General features: G+C 36.2%; 1 protein-coding gene across 7 annotated transcripts in view; it reads right to left on the reverse strand.

Moving 5' to 3' along the window:
- MARCHF7 (membrane associated ring-CH-type finger 7) overlaps positions 1 to 12,102 on the reverse strand; it is a 49,076-nt gene that overhangs the window by 2,469 nt on the left and 34,505 nt on the right. For 3 of the 7 annotated variants that reach the window (XM_060016732.1, XM_060016733.1, XM_060016730.1), the window contains exons 7-9: positions 6,391 to 6,500; positions 3,410 to 3,523; positions 1,887 to 1,935 (exon numbers count right to left, since the gene is read on the reverse strand). In XM_060016732.1, the coding sequence (XP_059872715.1) occupies positions 1,887 to 1,935; positions 3,410 to 3,523; positions 6,391 to 6,500 (273 nt within the window). The other 4 variants (XR_009520163.1, XR_009520162.1, XM_060016734.1 and 1 more) reach the window with 4 other exon arrangements.

The following is a 12,102-nucleotide window of genomic DNA, read 5'->3' on the forward strand; positions in this document are numbered from 1 at the left end:
CAATTTATTTTAAAGTCATTAGTGGCTCAAGAGTTTAATATAAAACTTCCACGAACGTCTTTAAGAAGGACACAGTAAGTACAAGACTATGTAACTGTCTGCATGTGAAGGAAAACGGAAATTCACTAAACATCCTACCAGCATTTCCCCTATTATCAAGGGCAGAAAGGTTAAATGTACACTCTTCTTGTATTTAATACTGGACAATTTAAGGGCAACCAGCAAATGGAATCAACAAGAAAAAATTATGCAACACGTATAGATGAAACTTCAATCTCCATATATTTACCTTGCAGAAATTTAAAATCCACTTTAAATAAATATCAAGCATATACTTAGCTCATGAAGAGTAAATCCTATGCTTAACTTTTATGCAATATCATGGAGAAATGTTAAACTAAGAAATAAAATAGCTTTTCAGAGAATTTCTCATGTTTTCTATTGGATTAACTCTACAGAACAAAATTCAGTCAGAACCAATTTTCAGAATGTATTAATACTCTAGTACTTAGAAGTTAACTTGTAGCACCCACATCTTTCACTCTCAGTTGAGTCTGGGTATATATTTCAACTTCACCTTTTTCCTCTCATTCACAGGTTGGGAGTAGACCCTCCTATATGTTTAGAAAACTAAATTCTAAATGAGAATGTTAGTTGAAAAAAAACAAGCAAGCTGGGGAAAATGTACACTGCAACAAATTACTCTCATCACATTTGACAAAGTATCAATTATAATTTACAAAAGACAGAACTAATCTTTGTACTAGCTAACATGATGGATCTGAACTAAGAAGGAATGAAGGAAAAAAAGATTTACACTAATGAAGTCCCACTTTATTATACCATTTGATTCCTTTATATACCATTTCCACACATACTAAAATTGTGAAAATGCATTACCTAGTTGTACCTCTAATCCTTTTAAAACTTAAAAAAACCTTACTTCAAAGGATGCTAAGCTTTCTCTAGAGGTAAAAATATTATGCACACTACAGGTTAACAGTCCAAGTATTTTGAAGATGAGTATAGAAGATAATCAATTGGAGAAAACATATATAAAAACACTTCAAAGAGTGTACTGGAATCTGATCATGGGATGCCAGTTGCTTTGGGTGAAAAAGCACAATAGGGTAATCTTGGATTCCCAGGAACTGTTCCAGAGCCACCAATATCTGTGCCCACCTGGTATGAAGCACCCTGGAGGTTGTAGGACTTTGAGAAGAGGGTAAGCTGTGCAGATGCCTGTAAAGATTTGGGCATTAAGTGCCTTCACATAGGAGCCCAGGCAGAAGTCCTAAAGCTGGAACGTGATCTTAAGAGATTGGAGCTGCTGGCGGAGCTGGCTGCCTATTAAAGGTCCATGAGGACCTGAACAAGGAGCAAAAAAAAAACAAAAAACTATGGCTTCTGTTAGGGACTCAGAATTAGGACTCTTTCACCATTATATTCCTAGAACTATATATAAACCCAGGGAACACCTTTTATGATCTAACAAAGCTAAAGAACAAGTAAAATTTCACACACAAAAAATCTAAAGAAGTGTGTTTTGATTAGTAGTTAAACGTCTTCTTTTAAAAAAGTGTTAACATTAAAAGTGTTAAAATTAAGGTGATTAAATATATATTTTTATTTTAAATAAAATACCGATGGTTATAACAACACCCTTCCATACATTAAAATTAATTTAATTTTTAAAAAATAGGCTCTTAAAAAACTAGTGTCAGTTGCCCAACCCATCTTTCCCAAATCAATTATTCTGGTATTATTAAGCCTATAAATGAAGCTCTAATTTGGTAGAAAGAGTATATATATACTTAGGTTTTGCTCTGTGGGTTTAATTTGCAAAAGTAAATTCAACAAGTCTGGGGAGGGGAAATTCCACCTACTTTCGAGATCTTCCATATGTGCCTGAAGAGTTCTTGCAAGGTTAATAAACTAGAAACAATGCAGAAAGAAATACAGTAGTTTAAATGTAGCAAATGGATCTAAAGAGAGAATCAGTATAAGAGATTCATTTCTACTGAAAAGTCAAACATAATTTTAAGCCTTTAAATAGGGGGTCTTTCTCCCCCCACATCAAAACTTACAAGCTTAAGGATATGATTTTTTTTAATGTCTTATATAGTCATTATTACCTATGTAAAAATCATATATTAATCATGTAGAAACTGGGAGCAGATATAATATTCTATGAATACCGCTGTCTTCTTGCATTGATATAATACTTCCAAAAACTATGGAGAAAAAAATTAAACCTCTGCATTTTGGACCCAAGTGAACTTTAGTGGTCAATTAAAATAATAAATCAGTATTTTCCTGCCTAGAAGTATTACATTTGACTCCGTACTTTTAAAAAAATAAAAGTGACTTCCACTTTAATATTAACTTGTGTATACCTTTTACAAAGGCATGAATTCAACACATATTATTATATACTTTATATGGTTCGTTCACTCTGAAGAGGTAAGTTGCCTGTTTAGAAATCAAGAGCTCTTTGCTCAAATTCTGAAAGCTCTTGATAGTTCGTTCTCTTTTCTCTGAATGATAATAAATCTGTCAACTGGCTCACAGGAATAGTGTTTACATGATTACAGAAAAATGTTCTACCCATATACACTGAATTGGCTATTTGATAATTTTCAAAATATAATGGAAACATTATACCTCACCATAAACTCTACTAAATTTTCATCACCAAGAGAATATCTATATAAAAAATAGTTTGAAGGATATGTTTATGAACACATTTCAAGATAGTAGGTGTTCAGAATGCTACTGTAATGAGATATAGACTCTAGTCCCCACTACATAAAATGGGCAAGGCAGTATAAATTTCCATAACAGTACCATTTAATTAAAAATACCTAACAAACAGCTAGCTTAAGTGTTAAATTAAGGCAATAGGGTATAGACTAAATACCAAATAGTCCAGATCTTAAGTAGTTTGAAATATGGAGGCTTAAAAACTACTACACTGGTAATCTTTTACAAGATAGTAACAAATAAATTGAAGTTAATTTCCCATACTCTTTCAGTTTTTGGAGTTCAATTTCAGGTTTCTAAGTTAAAATACTGAGTCTTGTTTTTGTTTTTTAATTAAAAAGAGCATTTTCCTTAGTACTTCCAATTCTGTCCCCGTTTTTCACTGAAATATATTCCAATCACCTTCAAGAGCTAGAAAATTACTTCTTTTTCTAAAACAGCTTTATGAGAAAATAAGGTTGCTTGATAAAGAGGTAAGGCAGACAGCAATTTCTATTAAATCTACAGTACCTTTAATTTTAAGAAAGATTTTAATGTAAGAACTCCCCAAAGGAAATAGACTGTGAACATATAAAACAATCTGCTTTCCAAAGCAAACACTTGTTGCATCACATCCTCCCTTTTCCCCTGCTCCAAGGTTACTTACTCGGACACGTGTGCTTGGTTCATTCGTATTTCCCATCATATCAGAAAAGCTTTGTTCGCACAAGTGCAGTAACACAACTAGGTAGAGACCAGAGCTGATAAACTCATACTCAGCCTTCAAAAGGGAAGCAAACAAGAAAAAGAATATGGAGAATGAAAAATTAATAGACAAGAGATTGACATCCAAAGTATACTGAGAAACTAGAGAAAATGTATTCATATCCAGTCTTAGTAAGAGATACAGCATCATCCATTAAACCAAGAAATAAAAAGTCACGCTCCATAATTTCATAATTTTACTAATGCTGTAAGGTGTACAAATAGGTGTGTGAATATCCTCTTTATTTTCATACAGTCTTCTTTTATGTAATTTATATAAAAGTGGGACTTTTAACTCATTTGATGGTAGAATGAATGCTCTGGTTCTATCAAGTTATAATGCGCCTAACAGATTTTATTAATACAAATGGCTACAAATGTTTACTTAAAATTATCATTTCATCTATAGCTAAATCAATAAATTATACAATTAAAACCTAGTCAAATGGGTCAAGTGTCTATTACATAATATAATTAACTTTAAGGCAACAGCAGATATAAAAATGAATAAAGGTAATAGAGTAACTGTTCTTCGTATCATTCACATAGAAATTTATAGTGGGTAAAAACTGTCCTTTGGTTCAAAATTGTTGTTCTGAAGCTAAGAATACAAGTCATGAATATAGTGTTATTAAAAACCTAATCTGTCCTGTAATTTTTATACAGTGAACTACCTGTAAGTTGTACCATTTTTGGCAATTAACTCATCTGAAGTTAAGAACTATATGTTCTTAGTAACAACTTCAGCAAGTAACGGGTTATCAGATTCCACAGAGCATTCAAGAAATCTGAAATTGACTTATTAAAACTTTCTTTAAATCTTCACTTACTTTTCTTATTTTTAACTTAAAAGGAAATAAATTTATGTCCTCAAAATTTTTAAAAAATTTTTAATGCTTATCATCTTGAAAAAATTGAAGCTACTGGACAATGAGGAAATAAACTGCATTAAACTAATCATTTCAAATGAGAGTAGTTCTTGGGCCCCCAGAATCCAAGATTCACACAGAACAAAGTTAAAGCCAGGAAGCTTAATCAAGACTGTCATTGCTTTTATAATGACCCCACCTAATATTTCCTCACACTTAAATTATTTAAGATTGTGGGTCATTAAATCCTTGGAGAACCATGAAAACATTCCTGGTTGAATCGAAATGCCAAAGAACCACCTTTAAGAGACATGATGGAGCACCTAGAGAAGGAAGAATGGCAGAAGAAAACCATCCTTTGAAATCTACTCTCATTTTGAAAAGATGAAAAAAAAATTTTTTTCTTTCCATCATTCTATTTTTACATACTCTTTCCCCCGTTCTTTAAAATACCAATGCTCAGCTATCTAGAAAGACTCCTTAGGGGTTGAAGACAACTCCTTGCTGAAAACACTATTCTCTTTGGACAAGTGGCTCATTAAAGAATAAAGTAATAATTAGTATGAATAGCATCTATGCTACATCAATTGCCTTAATGGTTCATTAATTAAATCAGTGATTCTTAACCTGGATCTAAGTAATCAGCTTCAAAGGATCTGGGAATCCCTTAAATCATATACAAATATTGTGTCTTTGTATATTTTGTTAGGAGTGTGATTTTAATCAGATTTTCAAAGGGTATTCATTATTCCCACATTTTAAAAGTAAAGGGTATCCATAGAAGATCATGTTGCTTGATTCCATTTATATGAAATATCCATAATGGATAAATCCAGAGAGACAGAAGGCAGTTGGAGGTTGCCGAAGGAAGCAGGGGACAGGGAGCAACTGGCTAACGGGTACAGGATTTTCTTTAGGAGAGATGAAAGTGTCTTAGATGGCAGTGGTGGTTGCACAACATCGCAAATATACCGAAGTGTTCACTTTAAAATGATTTTTATGTTTATGTGAACTTTACCTCTATCAAAAAAAGGGGGGTGTCCACTACTCCTTTAAGTGTTTTTCAAGCATTCATGCATTCTCCCACCATCATATCTCTTTTTATAACAATTATGCTAAGCACACTTGGAGAGTACGGTTCTTGAGTCATCCTTGTAATCTCCTTTAACATCTTTTTTCCCCAGAATTTTCCTTTAGGAGGAAGAAAAGGGGGATAATATTGAACTCTTCATTCTACCTATCTAAGCATCTCAAAAAATTTTTTTAATTTAAAGCTTCAAGAAACAAAAATTAGTGACCAAATCATTATTAGGAGGAAAACATTTATCAATAATACCCCAAAATCTGAGAAATGAGAATATTTGAAAAAAAATTTAATAAGATCAGATTATTCATTATATGAACAGACTATAATGACACAAATACTAAAAGAAAGAGGTTTATAAACAATGTGAACTTGGAATAAAAGATTTCATAAGTTGTTCAACATAAAGTTGGAGGTAGGAATGAGGAGAGTGGAGGGAACCAGGATAGTAGAAGAACATGGGGGCAGATAGGCACATAAAAAGCTATTCCTAACATTAAAAAAAATGAAGGGAGGAAGGGAGGGACGGAGGGAGGGATGGAGGGAGGAAGGAAGGAAGAAAGAGGATGAAGATCCAGGGCTTGGTGTTTCAAAAATGTTCTAGGACTAAGAGGTATTCACAACTAAGACAGCTCTTAGCATGCCTATTTGGGGACCACTTAGTAAGCCTTTATTTTCACTTTTATTTAGCAACCATATAATAAATTTTACCTTAATTTTAAACCTGTGACTTGCTTTTTTGCCTTTCACTTTCAAAAAGTTATAGGAAAGTAAAGAAAAATTATAAAATCATACCTAATGCAGTAAAAGAAAATTGTTGTTATTATTTTAATGCAGGTTTTCTGACCATGATTTAATCTTTTCTTCAAGAGTTGTCCTTTAAGCACAGAATAGACACTTACCAAGGTAAATTAGGCAAAATATACTAACTTGTTCATTTGCATGAGCTCTATGTAGTTCATGAATATCAAAATCCTCCAGGTTAAGCTGCAACTTCTCTTTACAGAGTTCACAGGTGGTTACAGCCTCTAGCGAAGAACCTGGTAAAAAATTACAAGTAAAGCTTAATTTTGCAGGGTCACCACAAAACATTTTTCCTTGTAGGTTTAAGCTTGGAATACAGAAAACTGAAAGGAAGGCAGGGAGGAAGAGATAGCAGGGAGACTGTGCTACAACCATAAACCAGTAATGTCTCCTAAAATATCAATCAGTAACACCTGATGTGCATGTCAAGTCCTAATCTGTGGTACCTAAGCCTCCACCCATTATTTGTGGTTCAGCCCACCAGATGCTCATACATTTTGATATGGGAAGCTGACAATGGAATGTTATCTGTACTTCCTACTTCCTCAAGTACTCTGGCAAGATGCCAAGAAAACATGGTATCTAAAACGACTAGTTACATATACTCAGGCTAGCATCTTTAATGTGACAACATATACTAAGACCTTCTGTGGTCTAAGAAATGTGTCTTCCCTGCAGGATAGAAGGCAAAAAAAGGGATCCACCTTTGTTCAGATAAAAACAGCCCCCCTCCGCCATGAAAAGAATGAAGTCCTTATACATGCTACAACTAAGTAAAATAAGGCACAAATAAGATACAAAAAGGACAAATGTTGTATGATTCCACTTGTAAGAAATATGTAGAATAAACAAATTCACAGAGAAAGTAGATCAGAAGTTAGCAGGGGCTGGGGAGGAGGGGGAGAAGGGTGTTAGTGCTTAATGGGTATAACATTTCTGATTAGGATGACTTAAAAGTTTTGTAAATAAATAGTGGTGATGATCACAAAACATTTGGAATATACTTAATGTCACTGAATTATATACTTAGGATTGGTTAAAAGGGCAAATTTCATGCTATATCAATTTATATTTTACCACAAATAAAATTCCATCTGTCCTATAGGCACTCAACATTTGGTTACTCCTAAGCTTCTGGCTCCAATTAAGTAAGTCTTGTCTAATTAAATAAATAGACATTTTCCCCCTTGTGTTTATTTTTAGACAGGGTTTTAAAATGAAAAAATGTACTAAAAATTAGAGCAAGTCATGTGCATAAACAAGATAAAGATTTAGATTCAATTTAACTAACATTTACTGAGTGTTTGTTATGTGCCAAAATAGATTAGAAGTTCTGGAGATTCAGGATAAGTCCATAGTATTATGACCTGATGGAGAATATAAATAATGTGAAACTTCAGAAGGCTTTCTCTTATCAGACATTTATTCTCTGATTCAGAAGCAGGAAAAAATGTGATGGTCATAAAATATGGACACTGGATATCATTAAAACAAAGTCTTTCACATCTTAGGGTTTCATTTTTCTCTTCCACGGAACAAGTGACCTACAGAAGTTGTTCAAAAAGGCCATACGCAGATGGGAGGAACCCATTTATCCCTACAGTCTTTAATCCAGGACTCTGTCCTTTACACCCCACCTCATTCAGTAGGCCCTGACTGCATTTGCCTAAACTTGTACTAGACGTATTCTATTTATCTTTGAACATCCTGTAAAGTTTTAACAGTCCATATATAGTAGCTGCCTAATAAATGTTGAAATGAATCTCTACCAGAGAATCACCTACCAGATGGGGTCTTTATGTAAATACGAGAAAGCCTTGTGGAAACTTAAAAGGAAGGTTCAGTTCTTGAGATCTTAACATTCATTTGACCATGAATACTTATTATTACCTTTAAAACCTATTTAATTGAGTACTTACTATGAGTCCAATACTGTGAGAAACTATTCATAAACATCATCTCATTTGACCATAACAACAAGCTATTACTCAATTTTATTCATGATGAAACTGAGGCTCAATCCCAGACCTACTTAAAAATGTTTAGGAATGGATGTGAGGCATCTATATTTTTAAAAACTCCAATGGTTAATATTTTGATCAGCAACCAGGGTTCAGAACCAATGTTAAAAGAGACTTACTCAAAATCCTATAGTTAAGTGTTAGAGTCAATATTCCAACCTAAGCATGTCTAACTCCAAAAATCCAATGTTCTTAGACAATATATTGTGTTATCTGTTTTCCTGCCTACATAATACTAACAATCCAATTGCAAATATAACAGAAGGTGAGTCAAGTTGTTTTTCATTTTGGTAATACCTAACATCTCTGGACCCTTGCTAAGTGTCAAGAACCATGCTGAGCACTCATTTTATCTTAATAACACCCCAGGGTGGTGACTAATAAAGCCTATGAGGCTGTCATAACACTATACAGCCAAGAAGAGGCTGCTACAGGTAAGACAGCCCTATCCCACAGGTTCAGGAGCAGGTTAGGTTACAAGAAAAGATAACCCCCTACCCCAAGGAGGCCTTTGCTAACCTTGCTGCAGGAAAAAAGTTTCCCACTAGCCTCGTAATCTCCAGTTTGAATAGGTTACTCAAACTTCTCCAACAGATTATTAAAATTAATACCATCATACCTCACAACCTGTTTGCCTATGCTACCCAGCTATCATCATCAGACTGTCCTTTTCACACAATTATGTACATTTATTACTCTGGTCTAATTTCCCACCCTACTAGTCACATTCTTACCCTACGAGTAACATTTCACTAGGTCCTCTGGTACTTATAGTCTAACATTAAATTCCTCTTAACCAATCTCCTTTATGAATTATCTCTTCAACTGCAAGCCTGAACCACAGTGCCTCACAAACTGATACATACTCTTCTGCAGCCATTTTTTCCCCCACAATGCTTTGTACCTCAGGACCAAGAAATAGGGATAGATGCCCCCTCCCCACACCTATTGCTGTTTTGAAACCCTAAGTCCCTCCTCATTCATTAATGACTTTAGCACGTCTCTTCTTTACCCAGCTTATTTCCTGGCTATTTCAACATGCACATAAGACCACATTTGATTCTGACTTCCTCAACATCCCTGCTTCCAATATTACCCTTCCCCACCTAAGCCACCTACTTTATGGTCATACCCTTGACCCTGTCATTGCAGTGTACTACTGCACTACTCCTAAAATCCGTATTTTAAGCATCGTCTCCTGTGCACCTACAACTTTTCATCATTTTAGCTCACCTACTCTGGCAATTCTCTTCAATGTCACTGAGATTCAGAGACACTGACCCTACCACTTCTCGCTATCCACTTCCTAATGTCCTTACTCCCTTCCTTATTTCGTCTAATTTCTAGGCTTACCACAACTACAGCCTTATAACACCCTTAACTCCCTTCATCATACTTGCCTGGCAAAGGTCCCAACCCCATCGAACTCAAATCCTCATCTGTATCCAAGTATCTGAAAACTGCTTCTTAAAAAAATGTACATGTATCCCAATCCCACTTTTAAATCATATTCATGGCCACAGATTTTTATGGACATTAGTACTACCTGAAAACCCTGAAAGCACTTTAGAATGTTATTTTCCCCACACATGAAAATCTCTTAACCCATCCCCTCATCAGCTAAAGACCTTACTAAGAAAACAAGCAATTATATAGGAATTCAAGCACCTTCTCACCAAAGCAACAAACTGATCAATAATCCATATCTACACTAGCTTTCTAGCGATGAAGTACCCTTTTTCCTATGAAAGGCTAACTACTCAACTTGTGCTCTGGATCCCATCTTTCCCTTCCCTTTTTTTTTTTTTTTTTTTTTTTGCGGTACGCGGGCCTCTCACCGCGGGTACGCAGGCCTCTCCCGTTGTGGAGCACAGGCTCCGGACGCGCAGGCTCAGCGGCCATGGCTCACGGGCCCAGCCGCTTTGCGGCATGTGGAATCTTCCCGGACCAGGGCACGAACCCGTGTCCCCTGCATCGGCAGGCAGACTCTCAACCACTGCGCCACCCTCCCTTCCCTTTTCATAATTTTTTTTCTCTCCATTGTATCTCTTGTTAAAATAAAAAATGCCCTCAAATTTCTACCTCGAAACAAAAACAGAACAAAAACATGTACCATGACCCCATATAACTCTCCAATTCCTACTGTGTCTCCAATCTCCTTGACAGTAAAGCTTATTGTAAGAGGGCGTCTATGCTGCTGCTTTCTCAGTCTTACTCAGCTCAATTTAATCATAAAGACACCTCCCCACCACCTCCCCAGCACTGAAGTCACCAAGGTCATCCATGCTACCAAATCCAGCTGTCATTTCTTTGTTCCTTTTTTTTTTTTTTAAGATGTACCTGGGCCTCTCACTGTTGTGGCCTCTCCCATTGCGGAGCACAGGCTCCGGACGCGCAGGCTCAGCGGCCGTGGCTCATGGGCCCAGCCGCTCCGCAGCATGTGGGATCTTCGTGGACCGGGGCAGGAACCCGCGTCCCCTGCATCGGCAGGCGGACTCTCAACCACTGCGCCACCAGGGAAGCCCCATTTCTTTGTTCTTATCTCTTTGTTCTGATTTCTTTGCAGTACCTGACAGGGTTGGTTACACCCTCTTAAAACATTTTCTTCTTCTGGCTTGCACAACACTACATTTTCTCAGTTTTCTTCATACCAGACTGAGGCTGCTCCTCAAATCTCCTTCTCTGTTCCCACTAAGCGTTTGGGTGCCTCAGGGCTCTGCCCTTGGGCTCATTTTTTTAATATCTGCTCTTGCTCAAGTGACCTTACTTAATCTCAAATCTTAAAATATTACGTGCTCATGATTCCTAAAACTGTTATTTTCTGTGCTAAAACCCCTGAAACATCACGCCTGTCTTGCTAACTGCCCATAACCATTTCCATATGGTTATTTAATAAATACAATATTTCTTCAAATACAATATATACAAATACAATATTTCTAAAACAGAACTACGTTTCCTCTCCCAAATTTATTCTATTCTGTCTTCTTTATTTGCAGTAAATGGCCCCACCATTTATTTAGTTGCTCAAGGCAAAAATATGAGCTTCGCTAAATGTTCTTTCTCCTTCACGCCACCACATCCAATCCACTGGCGAGTCTTATAGAATCTACCTCCAAAACATACCAGAATCCCTCATCCATTTCTACCACCACCATCACTACCTCTTGTAAAGACAGACTCCTGGTTGGTCAACACAATAGATTCCCGGTTGACCTCCCTGCTTCTACTCTTGTCCCACTAAACTCCACTCTTCACAGAGCAGCCAAAACATAAATAAGATCATTTCACTCCCCTGACCTTCAGTGGCTTCCCACGACACTTACCTAAAAATCTAAGCTTCTGACATTAACTCTCGAAGTCCTAAATGAGCTAGCCTCTGCTAATCTCTCTTACCTCAACTTATCACCCCTCTCCTTTCCCACTAATTATATTCCAGCCATGCTGGGCCTTCATTCAATTCCTCAAACACACCTAAGTCATTCCCACCTTAAAGTCTCTGTACTAGTTGTTCTGTGTGCTGGAATGCTTTTCCTTTCATTCTAGAATAGCTAGCTCCTCTTCGTTCAAGTATAAATGTCCTCACCTCAACAAGGCATTCCTTTAACACGTAATCCCACCAGGAGAGCAAGTGCCTTGTCTGTCTTGTTCTCTGTATCCCACATCTAGAACAATGCCTGGCTCCATAACAGGCACCTAATAAACAACGACTCCCTACAGTAATCTTATTGCTGCATAGCAACATTAGAGACAATAAAACTTTCTCAAGGACACATAGTTGGTAAACAGTAAGAATATTTCTTTGATTCAAAAAGAT

The sequence above is a fragment of the Delphinus delphis genome, chromosome 7, assembly GCF_949987515.2.
Source record: "Delphinus delphis chromosome 7, mDelDel1.2, whole genome shotgun sequence".
Lineage (NCBI taxonomy): Eukaryota > Metazoa > Chordata > Mammalia > Artiodactyla > Delphinidae > Delphinus > Delphinus delphis.